Genomic DNA, 17,853 nt, shown 5'->3' on the forward strand with positions numbered 1-17,853 from the left:
CTTTTCTTTTTCTTTCTTTTTTTTTTTTTTTTAAGTCTTTGAACATAACTAGAGTTGCTTCAAGTTCTTCCTCTGAAAGGTCCAGGATCAGGGCTGCCTCTGGTTCTGTTTCTCCTGTTGTTCCTTGTCCCATCATCTCCAGTGATTTCTGATTAGCTGCTGCCTCTTGTGAACAAGGGAACCTGGATTAGATGATCTCCTGCTACGGCAGCAAGTTTCTTGAGGCAGACAGATAACTAAGTTACCAGTAGATGCTTTTAACACTGCCAACACTGGTTTTGCCCTTTGAAAAGTCTGTTTCCGATGTGCTTCAGCCCTAGAGCATCCACCTTATTCTGTGGCGTGGTCTGGGCTGCTCGGACATGGCCTCTGAGAGCTTGTTCTGTGGTTCTCACGTTTGCAATCCACAGGTCTGGAGTCCAGTATCACCTACTCGGTGATCAACTCGCTTGTACAGTAGTCACTGCACCAGGCGGTCGGTCCTGTTTAAGTGCCCTGCTCTTGCACAGCCCTCACCTCTCTAGCACCCTGTCTCTACCTTCTTTAGTACCAACAGATTCCAGTCCACCCCCTCCTCCAGTCCTCACCACTACTCCTGTCCCAGTGCGGCAACTCCATCCTGTACTCTTTGAGTCTCAATCGCTTGCACTATGGTGCAGAAAATGTCCCTAAGGAGACAGCTAGGTATGTGGGATTCCTTGGGTATTTGCCTCCTCTCAAGGATTTCATTCTTGTGTTACCTATCCAGGGCCTATAAACAGTTCCCTCACACATTTACCTCAGTTTTGTTGTAGTTTATGGGACATCAAAATACAGAACCATAGCTAAAAAAGAAAAATCTAGGCTTAGGTTGTAATTAAGCAAATCCTTGCAGTGATACCATCCAGTTAGCATAGAAACTGGTAGCAGTTTTCCCAGGGTAAATTTTTGCTGAGCTTAATTCAAGGGTGATGTTGATGCCAACCATTGCCCTATTCCTACTAGAAGCTTCTCTTCTGATGTCTGGTCTTCCTGGCGCCCAGGTTTGTCAGGAAATCTTAACCATCACTGTACCATTTAAAGAGGGAAAAATATATGTTTGCAATAAATGTGAGTTACCAGAAAGGATTATGCCACACTCCTGGCACTCCGTCAATTACAACTCTGTCTTACACAATAGACCCTACATGGGTAATCAGAAATGGTTACCACAGTTGAATGTAGAAAAAAGAGACTGCTCCAGAAAATATCCCTCCTTGGAAGTCCTCGTTTTTCAGAGGGGAATGTTAATGACTGTACACTGCTTAGCCGTTAGAGCCATCCCCATAAGCAGCCAGAGAACAGTTTCTTGCTCTTACTTTCCAGACAAGGGAACTGCACTCTGATAATCAGCTGACGTCCAGATAACAGTGATTGGAGACCCTAAGGGTTTGGCCACAGCAGTAGAACTCCAATTCTTCTGATTTTTTTTTCTTCTTTCTGTCTGTGTGTGTGGTGTGCATACCCGTGTGTGTGTGTGTGTGTGTGTGTGTGTGTGTGTGTGTGTGTGTGTGTGTGTGTGTATCTGCATATGCATGGTGCATGGAGGGCTGAAGGTTGATGTTGAGGATCCTCTTCAGTGGCTTTTACCTTGCTCAGGGAGGCAGGCTATCAGTGATGAGTCTGCTAGCCAGCTCGATGTGGGGATCTCATCTCTACCTTCTGAGGCTGGAGTGCAAGCAGACTGGCATAGCTACCCAGCATCACATGGGTTCTGGAAGCTTTTTAAATAATCTGGCTGCCAGACAAAGACTGAATATGGGAAAGGTGGCTTTTGAAGCAGAGGGAACATCTAGGAGTCTTGAAATGGTTTAGGAAAGATAGAAAGGATGGATAACTGAGCCCACTGACAAATTGGGTGGGTGGTGAGGAAAGACTTAACTTACAGGCGTCTGTGTTTTGAGCAACTGTATGCATAGTCTTACCACCAATCCTTTCTGATTCCAGCACATTCTAATTGATATCTCCCATATAAATGTGGCCATGCTGCATTTCCCAGCTGCAAAACTTGCATTCACTTTCTGTTTTCTGTAGGAAGGAACACATAGACTATTGGGGTCTCACTACCCTCCACTTACCCCAGTTCCTTGTCTGTATCCCATGGGATTTAGTAGTACTTGCCTCCTCAGGGGGACAGTCAAGGCAGAGATGGGGCCAGATGCAGGAAAACTGGATAAACGGTAACTTGTGCCCTTGCTATGAATGGGAGCTTGTGTCCAAAGGCCATGTCATAATGAGCATTTGGATCTTTAGCAGCCATGGTGATTCCTATAACTTAATAGTGATGCACCAAATGTTCATTTGCATAAGTGGTATGTGTACATATGCAGAGGTATGTAATGGCCCCTTAAAGAGGACTGAAAAATTAATACCTGGAGCCTTCCCTACCCAAGTGACATTCTTGGATATATAAACTAGCTAGTAGGGAAGCTGAGGCAGGAGGACTTGCCTTGAGCTTAAAGCCAGACTGAGCTAGAGTATAAGACCCTGTCTAGAGGAAGAATAATTTAAAGTGTCCCCATTGTTCTAGAAAGTTTTTTTTCTAATAATTTCCAGTTCATTGCCACACCACTGCTTGCTCTGGAGACAGTTATACTCAGATTTCTGTTGGCACTGATTCGCTTTGCCAGTGGCATCTTGTATCATGTACTGTGGTATCTGACTTCTTTTGTTTAAAACAAAAGGTCAGTGCATGCACACTACTGGGTATACCAGTCAACTCCTTTTTATTGTCAGGTATTATTCCATTATACAGCTACCTCACAGTTCATTTATGCCCCTCTGGTGGACAACTGGGCTACCTCCAAATAAGCTGCCACCAATGATGTCTATCAGCATCCATGTACAAAAAAAAAAAAAAAAAAAAAAAAACCTACCAATAGAAGTCTCAATTGGTTATTAATATGAAAAGTAATTTTTATTAACTTAGTGTAAATTCGTTATTTTCTTTTTTATGGGAATTTTTAAATTTATTTTATGTGCATTGGTGTTATGCCTGCATGTATGTCAGTGTGAGGGCATCACTTCCCCTGGAACTGGAGTTACAGACAGTTGTGAGCTGCCACAAGGATGCTGGGAATTGAACCCAGGCTCTCTGGAAGAGCGGCTGGTGCTCTTAACCACTGAGCCATCTCTCCAGCCCGAGCTCATTATTTCCATTAAAGTTTAATGGCATCCTTTCACCTGCATATTTGTTCTGTGAACCATTTTCTACAAAAAAAAAAAAAAAAAAAAAAAAAAAAAAAAAAAAAAAAAAAGCTGTCCTCCTTGTAAAATAGACATGTTGCAAAGATTCTAAATAGTGGGCAGGTCAGATGACATGAGAAAATCTGGAGAGTGAGATGCTACCTGAAAACCAAGTCTAAAAGAATCTGCAGTAGGTGTAATGTGCGCTCATTATTATAGAACAACAAGACATTGCATTTGGTGGTGGGACGTGCAGGTGTCGCTGCTCGTCGGTGTGTTCCCAGCTCGCTGGACTCTCCTCTGCACACATCACATGGCTTTGGGGCACTAGAGAGATCACATCTGGGATAGTGTCTGACACAGAATATGTGCTCCTGATGCTTGACATACCAAGAACTACTTGCTAATAATACAGTTTCTTGAAAATAGGAAGGCCAGGGGGTGTCAGAAATGGTTTTCCCTGGATAGAACATCCCTGACAGGATCCTTTTTTTTTTTTCTTACTCTGTGTTTCTGTCTCGTAATCAAGAGCAGCTATGAATATTTAAGTTTCTGAACAATCGCTGTGATTTTCCACCTTATCTGTGATTAGCAGCTGGTACAGCTCTGTCCTTTCCCATCAGGCCTTCCTTTCCTTGGGCATGACATCTCACTTAGCTAAACTGCAGTTGTTTACCTGTGTGTGGCATCGGCTGCATTCTTAGATGGGTAGAAAGGCATAAAATTAAAATCCAGAGGAGGCACACTGAAGTGGAAAAGCTGTCCATATCGAGAATTGCCTTTGTTCCCTTCGCTCTCGCTGTGTCTGTGTGTCATGATTTCTTTGGGATCTTAAGCATTTGGGCCTCCGTATACATGATCGGGAGAAATCATTTCCAAATAGATGCGTTAGGACTTTTGTGACTTCTGGTTTCTGCCTCTGCTGAACTCTTCCGTCCTATCAAATGGCTTGTCCCGCCCGGAGCTTCCCTTCTGAAGCTGTGTCTCTTCCACGCAGGGAGTTTGCCTGGCGTGACCCCGAGCTGCCAGAAGTCATTCACATGCTGCAGCACCAGTTCCCATCCGTCCAGGCCAACGCTGCAGCCTACCTGCAGCACCTGTGCTTCGGAGATAACAAAGTGAAGATGGAGGTACTAGACCCAGAGCCCACCATGATGGGTGTGGGCGGGCACACTGTGGCTTCCGCTCAGCAGCTGCTCGCTTGCTTGCTGTTTAAAAATAACTGGGGTCTTGGGAGTCTGGAAAGATGGCTCAGCAGGTAAGAGCCCTGGCTGCTCATCCAGAGGACCCAGGTTTGATGCTGAACACCCACATGGCAGATCACAGCCATCTGTAATACCAGTTAGGCAGGACCCAATACCCTCTTCTGCTTTTGTGGGTATTGCACACACCTGCTGCACATACATACATGCAGACAAAACACCCATACACATAAAGTAATAGCAAAGTTTTTAAAACATAAAAGTAATTACAAAATGACTAGGGTTTGAAGGTGTTGTCAGTGACAGGGTATGTGCTTACAAGGCCCTAAGTTCAATCCTTAGCTGTAGCCGAAAGTTTTCCTGTGTCCCGCCCAGTCTACCATAGTTTAAAAATAACATTAAGCCTCTGTGTGTTTACTTGTGGCTGAGCAGCTACAGACTGGGCGGGACAGAGGAAAATCTTCTGACTACACTTAGCACCATGAAAACTATTAAAAAATAAAATTTCCTTTTGAAGAGATTCCAGACACCCTTTACATCTTGACTGTGCCTTGCATCATCGCCTCTCAGGCAAACCTGGGATGAGTGGACTGCCTGGAGTGCTTTCAGCCTGTCAAAGCTCATCCACTTAGTTAGCATATTTATCAAACATGAAGCAAAGATCACTTTAATCTGAGCTTTAGAAATATTTTCAAAGAATCTATTAGATTAAAAATTACTGCACTCACTGAACTGGGGAGATAATCTATCACACGAGGCTCTGGTCAAGACAAGTATTTTGGTGTTTATAGAAACAGTGAGTTACTGGTTATTGGCTAGTGTTCTGGAGCATGCAGATTTTTTTTTTTTTTAACATTTCAGGCCTTATCCTGTAATGACATTTATTACCTGCTCAATCTGTAAAACCACATAACAGCCTCAGACCTAAAGGTGGACATGAATAATAAAGTAAAATACTAAAGAATTCCAAGTGGAAAAGAGTGTGAAGAGAGTAGCCTGGAGAAGCAGGTCTAGAACTGGATTCCTGCATTGGCTCTGAGTGTCTGGGTGCTGCGTCTGTATATTCGCTCCACACACTCATACAGTGGAAGTGTCAGGCCTGGTGTGGATGCAGACCCCTGGTATGTGACTGTGGCCTGTGTGCAGCGGCCGGTCCCCCAGATCTCCCTTCTCTTTAAGCCTGAGCACAGGGAAGGAGCGCCATCTTAGCGAGTAGCCTTCAAATTTTCAGCAAGTGTGTCTGTCCCATGATCTCACCCTAACAGACTTGTGCAGCCATCAATTTACTGCATATCCCTCAGGCCTGGGATTTTTTTCATTCCAGGTATACAAGCTAGGGGGAATCAAGCATCTGGTTGACCTCTTGGACCACAGAGTTTTGGAAGTTCAGAAGAACGCTTGTGGTGCCCTCCGAAACCTTGTGTTTGGCAAGTCTACAGATGAAAATAAAATAGCAATGAAGAATGTCGGTGGGATCCCTGCCTTGCTGCGACTGTTGAGAAAATCAATTGATGCAGAAGTAAGGGAGCTTGTTACAGGTGGGTAGAGAATGTAATCTGGTCTAGAGGGAATGCTGGAAACATTCAAAACTGTGCCCTGGCAGAGTAGCATCGAGAAGCCATTGGAAGCAGTGTTGAGATAGATGATGCACTGGGCAGGTGGGTGGGCTAGCTCACAGCTGTGAAGGAGGTCGTGCCCCCAGAAGACATTGCGGTGTTGTGTCAGTAGCAGCTAATGTGCGTATCAGTTCATAGGAATGCACACTCGGTTCCCCTATTTAACCAGCTGGATGTTTCCTGGCATGATCCTGACATCCCTGATGTGTGCTTTCTTTTCTGTTCCTCTCTCATGGTTTCTCATAGAAGAAATAAGGCCTTGCTGGACTTTCATTGCTGTGTTTTTCCTTGTATGGAATTGTTATATTGTCTTTCCTGAGCAGACCTCAAATGATTTATAAGATTTAGTGCCAAACAGGAAGAAAAGTGCATGAAAGTTCAGTGATTGCCTTTTTCTGTGTTCTATTACTAAAAAGTAAGTCAAACTGACCTGAAATAGAGGCAGTCGGCACTTGAGAACTCTTGTCCTTTTGCCTGGGGCATATTAACCCAAGTGCCCACTTAGATGTTTCATCACTCCTGAGTGTTGGACTCTTCTGTTTGTTTAAACACAAGGTTTTCTAAATATGGGTCCTGGCCTTAAAGAGAGGAATGTGAATGTGTATTTCAGACAGCTATATCCTCATGGAATCTTCCAATATAAAACTACAAACACCTTCTGATATTTCTTCTAGAACCCTCTACCAGAAACTTTTTGGACTTTTAAGAAACATTTTTTTTTCAACCATATGTATATGGTAGAGGAAATCAAGACTCACTTTATAATCATATACTGTAGCCAGTAATAATTTTAAGTGGAATGGTTGCTTATAAGATGGTCCTTTCAAAATATTGGAAAGGGAATGCTCAATATGAAAATATATCATTCAGATCTCATATGGACTTAAGAAACATATTTTCCAGTTCTCAAAAACTATTGTTCTCAGCTTGATTTCTGTGTAAACATTGTGTGGTTAATATAAAACTACCAAGTCATACTATGAATCTAGAGAACTTGCTTATGTGTGTGTGTGTGTGTGTGGACCTGGTATGGGTACACACTTGTTAAAACCCAAAACCCAGGGAGAAAGTAAAGTTAGTTGTTCCATTTCTCAGTTGTAACACTTGGTAGACCCAGACTTACCTGATGTTTCAGAAGAAATGTAAGAAAAGCAAACCGTGTGTGTCGTCTAGCAGGAAGCCTCAGGAGACCTTAAATCCTCCTTTCATTAACACTTCTCCAAGTCAAATATTTACAAGTTCTTTAAACTGCAGAATCACAGAGGTGTTGAAAGGGGTCTCCAATTTCTCCTGTCTGATCAGCCACCCAAGCAAGACGTGAATGTCTGTACCACTTCCGCATTCAGCCCCACTGTGTGTTTGCATTGGCCAGGACAGGAAACTTGCATAACTTCCGGGCACAAGCTTGGGCATCATCAAGCTTGTCCCGAAAGCAACAGTACATTTGTTATGATTGAGAAGGTACAGGACACAAGCCCTGGGGAGCTCATAAGAACAGCCCTAAAAACCAGTTCTGCCCTACAACCAGCCTCCCAGTCCCCTCCTAACCAGGAACCATTGGTCTGAACTACCCTCACTCCAAGAAACACAGCTGCCCATGTTCTAGAAAACCCTCCCTGAGAACAGAATGTCCTCTGTCTGTTTCTCAGTATTCAGCCAGTGCCATCCACAGAGACGGTGGCTTTACGGGCTTCACGTTTGGCCTGTGCAGGTGTGGACTAGGAGTTCACCAGTGATAATTTTTAAGGCCAATAAACTGTTGAATTCAAACTACTAATAATTTGAAGAAAGGACTATTCACTTGAAAGTAGGTCTTCTGTTATTCACAATATTAAGCAATTCAACCTAGTTATTAAGTCTAAAGTCACGCCTCCCCGTCCTCTTTGTTTCAGTTTGCCAATTTTTACTATACAAGTGAAGAAATTTTAACTATTCTAAAAAGATGTCTGCATTTGCTTTGAGTGTAGTAACTGCCGGGGTGTATATTTTTTGGCCACCTTTGCATTTTCAAGGGAAAAAACCAAAACTTTTTGCCAAGATTATTTTCTCAAGACAGTGTGGCTGTCTTTGCTAATTAAAATGCTTCTCTAACATGTAACATGACTCTTGTGTTTCCTTCATTGTGTTGAACATTTTCCACGGTGGAATACACTGTGCTTTTCAGGTACTTTCTGCTGTGTGCAGGGTGCGTTGAGTGGATCTTCCTTCCCCGAGGGGCGTTTTGCTGTCACTGTGCTTAAACACAAAAGCTGGACAAAGTCGAGCTGCCCCTCTATCAGGCTAGCAAGTCAATGTCTTCTGGGCCACAACTGTGATTACAAGTGGAAGAAGCATCTTGTCACTAAAAATGGTATTATCAGCCCATTTGTTCAGGATTATTAAATTGTGTTTCTGAGCTAGGAAATACGAGATTATAGTTATTGGGCTTTCTGAAAACATCCTATTTTAAACTATAGAAGTTGGAGACATTACAAAGAATCTGGAAGCCTGCTTTGTAATGAACTGGATGTCCCAACACTGTCACGTTGTTAATCCTCCCTATTAATGCCAGTGTTAAGTACCAGAAAGTAGCCTTTGTTCTTCAGTATTAATAGACTGAGTTCATATAACTTCTGTATTCACTTTTTCCAATTTAGCAAGTGATTAGTCGCTCATGTGGCTAGTAGAATATTTCCATGCTGATGGTTTTGAAATTTGAGCCATGCATTACAGACACCGTGCAGAACATGATCCACGTCATCCCTCCCTCATCATTGACTCCATATTTATTAAGTCTAAGTCTACCCTGTCGGAGTCAAGCTCTGACCTGTCCAAGGGTTCTTAGAGGAAGGAAGAAGGAATGAGAAAGTATTAGATAGAATAGAAATATAGACAGAGACGATGATACAAAGACACAAGATAGCTTCGGGAGGGCCCTGGGTCAATACCTAGTCGCCTTGACTTTATTCATAATGGGCCTTTTATCCATCAGCAAGAGGAGGAGCAAAAGACCTCCCCCTTCCAAGGTCGAGGTATAAAGTACCAACAAGTATAGACCCTTCAAAACACCTAGTATCCACTCCTTTGGCCAAATCATCCTGTTATGCAGCCCTGCTGGGCAAAGCAAACTCAGACTTTCTGAGCTTGAGTAAGGCCTTACTAGGGAGCCTCTGTGGTTCCCACACCACCACCCTTTGTCCTCTTTGTTTTAGTTTGGCAATTTTTACTATACAAGTGAAGAAATTTTATTCTGAAAAAAAGAAGCCTTGCATTTGCTTTAAGTGTAGTAACTGATAAGTTATTTTTTTTTTTTTTAAAGATAGTTTTGTGCTAAGGAAAACCAGGTGAGCCAGGCAAAGATTTAGCAAACAGTAGGTCCTGGCAAGAGGTGGTCATTCGTAGTGTAAAGAGCTACATTATTGCAGGATGAAAAATTCGATTCTTGTTTCCCTGACCTCATTAATATGCTTTTTATGCAGTCATTTGTTACCTGATCTAGACAGGAGACAGTCCATTACTTTCTGTCTTGCTTTTCTGGACCACTTGAGCTATTAGGAGCTGCATGTTATTTTCAGAAATCTGGCAACAGCCCTTCCCACTTCCCAGCCCAAATTAGTAAGAATTCTTACCACCTGGTCTGCTTAAAGTAATAATAACAAAGTCATTCATCATCAGTCTCTGGCCACCCTCCCTCTTTCTCTACCTCATTTCAAGCCATGAAAATTTGTAATGAAAAAATAACCACCAAAAAAAAGGTGTGTTTAATTGGTAATATCCCAAAATAGTTCATTATAGATGGACCAGCTCTTAGTTCATAAAGAACTTGGAACAAGAAAATGCCGTGAAGAGATGTCTATTCCACAGAGGAGCACCTGCTCACCCTGCATCACAGACGAGAAACTCAGGGCACAGGGAGGTCAAGTTCCTAACACACAGGCTAAAATCTCTCCCCCAGCACAGGCCACTGAGATGTGCTAAACAAAAGCAACTCTGGACATGCACATACCTGTTTCAACTACTTCCCTTCATTCTGGGTACCAACAGGAGGAATCTCAGTCTCCTAATTACTTGACTTTTCCCCAGCATCATCCTTGATCTCTACCAGTGCAGTCAGGTCAAGCTAGCAACCCGACACCATCATAACGTTTCAGCTTGCTGCAGTGTTCTAAGTCTGTCAGAAGTGACAGTCTGAGTCTCATGCACCCTTCTGCATGGACTAGGTCTTCAGATGTAGACATCTGAGTGCTAGGCAAAATGAGGCAGTCAAGTGGGAAAGTAGAGTCATTTGGAGAACCTGGTTAGCCAACATTGGTCAGAGTCGAATTTCCCAGCAAAAGAGAGGATGGAGCACTCCCTCAGTGGCCCAGACAGCTTCTAAATATGAAGAGAGTGGTTACACATGTGGAGACTCCACAGCACACCCCTCAGTCCTCCAAAGGCTCTGATTCGGTCTGATGCCCTGCAGCTCACAGCTTTAATTGCTTGTCTCTGCCGGCAGCGGACTGCTAGATGGACGATTTAGTGAGGTAGAAACGCAACAGTGTCATGCCCTCACAAGTCAGGTGGAGAATATATGTCTTAAGTGACTCTGGATAAATCTGTGTGCTCATGTAAATGACCAGACTCTTTGTCAGAATCTGAAAGTGTCACCAGCAGGACAGGGGTGGGAGATGGGGGCCACTGCACTCCCTGCCAGCTCTACCTCAGACCTTTCTTGTTTCCCTTACTCAGCCTGTCCTCTTGTACCTGCTTCCAGCAGAAGGAGCCAGCTCTATGTCCCCCATGGGCAATTCTCAGCGTTCCTGGATTGTAAGCTTATTTCCTGAAGAAATGCCACTCGCAGGAACATTGAACTACATAACCATGTGGTATCATTAATCCCTTCAAAATACCTACCAAGTGGCAAAGTTACCTCAGTAGAGAACATGCTGAAATACAAATGCCATCCCGTAGAGGGATCCCTTCGGTGTTGGCAAATCAACCTTTATGATTAGGAAATCACAGAAACACAACACAGGCCAATGCTTATGTTTTCTAGACACCGAAGATCTAACCCTCTCATGGCCTTCGTGTGGGAACAACTCTCAGTAGCAGAAGCAAGTACCTTCAGACTGAGCGCTTAGGCAGGGCCCTCCCTGGGCAGTGGCCACAGCCAGCCCCATGTTGCGTTCTCCACAGCTGCCTTCTAGAAAGCTCCCTCCCCTCAGACACCTTTGCACCGCGAACGCCACACCTGAGGGAGCTCTCCCACACCTGACAGAGACTGCACCAAATGTACAGGAAATTCCACGGAGCTCTGAGGTGAGCAGGCAGAGCCATGCCAAAGCCAGCTGAGCCAAGAGAAGGATTCCCACCCAGGAGGCCTGTCAGGAAGAAAGACACCATGGCCCGTGCCCTGCCTTTAGGCCAAGAGCAGCTCTCTGCAGCCTGCTGCAGGGCCCTTGGGCCCTCCCCATCGGTGTCCCACCTCCAGAACCCTGGAAATTATTGTATGCCACCATGATGTTTTTCTCCTCAGAAGCTATCCACAGAAGGGCATTTTTCTGTTATTGAAGACAGTACTTTTGCCCTCTCATAATAATTGCTTTCCCATTATTCCAATTCCACTTCATTTTTATAATTTGCTGATGGCATAGTGGTCCTGGTAGAAAGCTTGAGCGATTAGTCTGAAGCTGCAAATGGCAGGCGTTTTGCTAGCAGTCTGCTCTCCTCCCTACCCCCTCGACTTCCTTATTCTGTCAACAGCACCGTGGTGTGGCACATACGCAAGCTGTCGGCTCATCTATCCACCACCAGCAGCTTGCATCCAGCCCCAGGTTCTCGCAGCTGATTCTTTATCTTACTTCCTCCCACCTTTGGGTCCTCACTACCTCACCCAGAAACCCTAGTCCCATGCCATAGGCTCTGCGGTACCTGGCTCACTGGAGTAACCCCGGCGGCAGCGGCAATTCTGATCTCCCACCCGTCAGTCCCAGTCTGGTCCGCCCACCTTCCAGGCTATCCCCGGCCTCAAGCCTTGCTCCTCCTCTTGCTCTTCCTCATTGTTACAGTCTTCCCAAGGGCTCACACCCCTTTTCTTTCTGACCCATACCTTTCCTGCTACAGCTCAGTGCCGTAACCTCCAGGCCTACCAGACAGGAACTCCCATAATTTAAAACCATCCAGGGGGAAGGCAGCTCAGCGTTGTGTGAGATTGGGATTCGGAGTCAGGTGGTCAGCTCTCCGTACAGGCCCAAGGATCCAGGCATGTCACCTCTGTGGACCTTTTTGTCCCTGGTGGCGAACGGTACCTGTGCTTGGTGGTTTTGTGAGGAGGTGTGTGGAGTGCCTGGCAGATGGCATATTCAAGCTGTGCTCACTGATCTTCCGACATTGTCACAAGGCCTCCTGAGGGCATACAACTCAACCGGGGACCTTCCGCACCCAAAAGAAGCGGGACGGAGCTGCACACGCATTTCTAAAGTATTCCAGTGGCCATCTTAAGAAAGGACAAACCCAAAGACAGTGGAATTAATTTTAGTAATGTATTTTATTCAACCCAATAGTGAGAATTTGTCAATGTTACATCAATATGAAAATCAATTGTGAGATATTTTGCATTGATTCTATACCAAGTCTTTATAATCTAGTGTATGTTTTATACAAATCAGTCAGGACTAGCCACATTTCAAGTGATTCCTTAGCCTCTTGTGGCTGAGCTGCCCTGCTAGACAGCACAGATTGGATACAAGTTGGCTATCCCTTCCCTGGAATTCTAGGGGTCAGAAGTGCTTCAAATTAAAGAATTTCCTAGAATTTTAAAAATAGTTACATGAACTTTACTTTAGCATCCTGAATCTGAAATCAGATTTTAAAGCATTTCAGATTGTGGATTTTTGTATTAGTTACTCAGCCTCTATGGTGGTTGAGTGGAGATGGTATAAATTTAAAAGGTAGGTAGTGTTTATGGTTTGTAGATTTAAGACTGGCAGGCAGTAGCAGGTGGCTCTATTGTGGCTGAGTACTCACTGTAGCATCTTGTTACGACTTTTTTCCCAACAAAAAGCCACCAAGGTTCATTAAGAGCCCCACTGGAGCAAAGGGGAGACCTTAAGGAGCAGCCACAGGGAAGAGGTGAGGCTTTCTCAGGTTCTGAGTATGTCAGCCAAAGGCTGGCTGGAAAATAATAGGGAGTACACCCTCAGAGCAGGCTGTGGTCTTGGATTAGAGACCTCCTTCATACTCAGTTATCATCAGCATGTGGCTATACACTATAGTTGGTATTTTTTGCTCTTACTTTTTTGCTCTTTGGGGGGCCCACCACCCAGCTCCCACATAAATCACACTGAGTCTTATTCTTTCTTATGAATGCCCGGCCTTAGCTTGGTTTATTTCTTTCCAGCTTTTCTTAAGTTATCCTGGCTACCTTTTGCCTCTGGGCTTTTACCTTTCTCTATTTCTGTATATCTTTTTTTTCCTTCTTATTCCATGTCTGGCTGTGTGGCTGAGTGTCTGGCCCCTTCTTTTCTCACTCCTTCATCTCTCTCTTCCCAGATTTCTCCTATATATTCTGCCTGCCAGCCCCGCCTATCCTTTCTCCTGCCTTGCTATTGGCTGTCCAGCTCTTTATTAGACCAATCGGGTGTTTTAGACAGGCACAGTAACACAGCTTCACAGAGTTAAACAAATGCAATGTAAAGGAATGCAACACAGCTTTGCATCATTAAACAATGTTCCACAGCATACGCAAATGTAACACATCTTAAACTATTCTACAACGATACACAACACAGCATACCTTGCACACAGTCTAAAACCCTTGTACTACTGTATTTGTACTAAGTTTCCACCACTGGTTTTCAACAGTGCTTCCAGGATGGGTGTACAAGACAGCATCATGTTCCCATAAGCCCATGGATGCAAACATTGTTGGAATGAGGGCGTGATCTATACTGGGCATTGTTGCTGCCCCAGGCAGCAGGAGCAAAGGCATTGTCTTAGTTAGGGTTTCTATTGCTGTAAAGAGACACCATGGCAATTCTTATAAAGGAAAACATTTAATTGGGGCAGACTTATAGTTCCCAGGCTTAGTCCGTTATTGTCATGGTGGGAAGCATGGTGGCATGTAAGAGCTGGAGAGGTTGCTGAGAGTTCTACATCTAGATTGGCACACAGCAGGAAAAGAGAGACATGGGGCCTGGCTTGAGCATCTGAAACCTCAAAGCCCTCCTGCAATGACACACTTCCTCCAACAAGGCCACACCTCCTAGTCATGCCGCTCCCTGGTGACCAAGCATTGAAATCTATGAGCCTATGGCGGCCATTCCTATTCAGCCACCTAGGCACACTGGCTGACCCAGCAGGATGTGCTTTCTGCCCCAGGACAGAAAGATCAGGCATCTTCACCCTCATCTCTGAGGCTGGAGTAGTTCAGTTGACCTTGTGGGCATCTTGAGAAAGGTGCTGAAGCGAAGAATATTAAGAACTGAATGTCAGGGCTGGGAATATGGCTCAGAGGTAGAGCACTCGCCTCGCATGCATGACACCGTAAGTTCAATCCCCGGCACTGCAGAGATAAACAAAACAGACAGCCGAGGAGATTATGCTCGCTCGTGAGAAGGAAGACGGTACAGCGAGTGACGTGTAAAGGGTGCTGGGACTTCATAGGCTTTTTCCTTCGGCGGTGTCTGCAGGTGCTTGATTTTTGATAATTTGGAAAGAGCATAAGCTGAACGCGATACAAACATAAATGGATCAAACAATCCTTGCGGTCAGAGAGAAGCACGTCCGTTGGCTGTTGTATTCATTCCAACAGTGAAAGCACTTTTCAAATGTTATTTGGTTTCTAATGTTCCTTTAAAATTGTACTTTCAAGTAGTTGTTATTATTTTAATTAATCAGCAAAATCAGCTTCTAATGTGAATAATAAAACTATCAGTTAGGCATTAGATTAGTTATACAGCCAGCTTTAAACACAAGCGCTTTCAAAATTCTACAGTGTAGGATTTATGTGAAATGGTATTTTAATTACTTTATTCGCTCTTTGTGAAGAAAACAAACTTTCATCTCCCATGGCACCATTTAATTTTGCTTATTGGTTATTCATGATTATCTCTAACCTTTTCTGTGGTAGAGAATAAGCAGCGTTTTCTGTAATACACATGGAAATTCCTAATACTTTCTAAATTCCATTTGTATGTGTATATTCTCAGTCCTCAGAACAAAGCTAATTGCTTTTGAATAAATAAAACCTCCAGCTTCCTAAACCAAATTATAGCTTGCTTTTAATTGTTTAACTTCTTCTTTGGGAACAAGGAGGTGATGGAATGTGCCACTCCGTAATTTTGGAGGTAATTTTGTACTAGGATGTAGGAGCTGGAGGTGCCATGTTTGATGGAGAATGCCAGGCCCACCGCTCTTTGTGTTCTCCTCGGTCTTGCTACATCTGGGAGCTGCTGTAAGTTCTACTCATCACTTACAGCCCTTGTAAGAGTCTCCCCGTTGTCCTGGATCCCTAGAGAAACTGGAGAGAGCATGGTTTTATTACTACTCCAGCAAGGTGGAGTGTGCCCGGGGATTCATTAGCCAATGGGAAGAATGGTGCTGTTTGCTTTGAGGAGAAGAGCCAAATTCATAAAAGCCCTCTCTGAGGCTTTTATGTCTCATTGAGTCTTTTTTCATCTAGTATTTGTTGACCAGAACTAGTCATTTTGAACTCTACTGTGGGGTTGGGGAGTAAGAAATCAAAACCAGTGCCTGAAGATTTACTTCAGCCATGGAAGTAGTTAGTTCAGTCCAGCAAATGGGCTCAGCGTGACTTGTAAAGGGCAGAATTAGAGGGTGATCTAATGCGTGGTGTGTAGCACAAACTATAGGGCCATAAAGCTGCTGCTGAGTGGGTCTTTTCAATACTACATACTTGGCAAAATCTCCTTTTTTCAAGTCATGAATAAACAGGACCAATTTTGGGGTTGCAGAAATGAAAGCCTGCATTTCACTGGTAGATCCACTTTGTGGCCAGTCACCCCAGTTAATCAAAAGATAGGTAGCATAATCGGCTCATCTGCTGGAAGGTTGCATGTCTTTAAACAACTTGACATTTTGTGCTTTGACAGCCCCGTTCCTTTCTGCCTCACACTCTAAGGGATGGGACTCCTAGTCTTCGGATGCTGGGAAATGGAAGAGCAGGATGGTAGTGTCAGTGTGCAAGGTGGCCTGTAGAAACCTGCGGATTCTGATAAAGGTCTGGAACACTGTTCTGGCCCTTTCTCTGCAGCTGTGGACCTTGAAAGCACTCCTAAGTATTGTTTCAAGAAAAGTCACACTCCTGTCCTCTAAGCCTAATAGGCAGGAAATAAAAGGGGAATTTATAAACAAATGTAAGACATAAGATGAATCCATCAACAAGTATGTGCAGGTACCAACTGTCCTGCATATGTGTAACAAAACATGAAAGGGAACGGGTAGGTAGGTAGCTAGCTGCCCACACGTGCCTAGATAAATTCAAAAGTATAAATGTTCATCTTCCTTTAAGGAACTTCACATTTATAAAATTTATAAAATTATCAAGTGGGAAAGTTAATTGGTTGGATGCATGTTGCTTAGCTCTAAGCACATGGAAAATAAAGCCACCATAAATCAGATGATGATGGGTTTATTCTTGTTAATTTGAACACAGTTATCTGATGTCAGTCCCAAACTGATTGCTGACAAACTAGAATGATGAGTCTGCTGGCCATTCTGAATCCTTGGGGGGAAAAAAGAAAAAGAAAAATCAGGAGACTCCTGAAATACAAAAGATACCCTCTTGCCATAAATAAAGCTTAGGAGTACCTAGGAATGAAGGCAGGAAAAGTGGGGGGTGGATTTGGAGCCAGCGTAAGGTAATTTCTCATCCCGAACGCCCCCCTTCTGTGGTTGTAATTTCACCTGAAGTTTCTGGAGCAGGCTGTTTAGTGTCTTGTAGAGATAAAGAGCTAACTTCCTGTTTATAAGAAGCATCCACAGAGCCACTGGCAGCAGGAAAATACTAAGGAGACAACAATACAACAAAAAAATTCAACTAAAAATTACAGCACAGCAAATATTTACACAGAGTTTACATTGCATTGGGTATTGGGCTGCGAGATGCAGCGCTTACAGTAGACATGAGCATAGATTATATGCAAACGTTACAATGCCACTTTGTTGCAAGGAACCTGAGCATCTGCCCACTTTGGTAACTACAGAGGGGACCTAGAGTCAGCCCCTGCCCCCATGGATAGCGAGGGGCAGCCATACATCTGATGTCATACTTACAGCCTCTGATATGGTGGATGTTGCTGTGCATAAACCCTGCCTTGTAGTTAACTTGACTGGACTGCATTCATTCCGTGAAGAAGGAAGCCGCTTATTGGAAAATGAAGCTGTCCCCAGAAGTTGTATTTTGTGAAGGGAGGAATGTGAAAGGCTTTGACAGAAAGAGAATTGCAGCAGTCAGGTTAGGAAATCACATGCTCCCAAACTGTCAGCAGGGGTGGTTTCTGGGTAATAACGTTTTCCCCATCACTGGCCGGGCAGCTGTGTGCGGCAGCGGCAGCTGGCTGAAGCTCCTGGCTCACCACTAGCCCTCTTCAGCACGATGGCTTCATTAGCAGGGACTTTGAAAGCCCTGACCCCACCCTGCTGTGCCTCAAGCCACTCTTCTGTCGTCTTCCTTTTCTCTGGTCCCTTGGTCAGCGCGCACCAACCGATAATTCACTCTTGGGTCTTGTCGATCATTGCTTTCCAATGTTTCTCCCTCAGATGTTCAGCTTTTACATAGGAAATAGAAATAGACAGTGAAAGCCACTGTGGAGCGAAGATAAATATGGCCACACTCAGTCAGTTCTTTC

General features: G+C 44.1%; 1 protein-coding gene across 27 annotated transcripts in view; it reads left to right on the forward strand.

The window, feature by feature from the left end:
- The window catches only part of Pkp4 (plakophilin 4), a 224,053-nt gene that overhangs the window by 184,498 nt on the left and 21,702 nt on the right, over positions 1-17,853 (forward strand). For 22 of the 27 annotated variants that reach the window (XM_076569504.1, XM_076569506.1, XM_076569515.1 and 19 more), the window contains 2 exons: positions 4,202-4,334; positions 5,731-5,944. In XM_076569504.1, the coding sequence (XP_076425619.1) occupies positions 4,202-4,334; positions 5,731-5,944 (347 nt within the window). The remainder of the gene's footprint in view (positions 1-4,201; positions 4,335-5,730; positions 5,945-17,853) is intronic. The other 5 variants (XM_076569508.1, XM_076569510.1, XM_076569519.1 and 2 more) reach the window with 1 other exon arrangement.

The sequence above is a fragment of the Peromyscus maniculatus genome, chromosome 4 (genome assembly GCF_049852395.1).
Source record: "Peromyscus maniculatus bairdii isolate BWxNUB_F1_BW_parent chromosome 4, HU_Pman_BW_mat_3.1, whole genome shotgun sequence".
Classification (NCBI taxonomy): domain Eukaryota; kingdom Metazoa; phylum Chordata; class Mammalia; order Rodentia; family Cricetidae; genus Peromyscus; species Peromyscus maniculatus.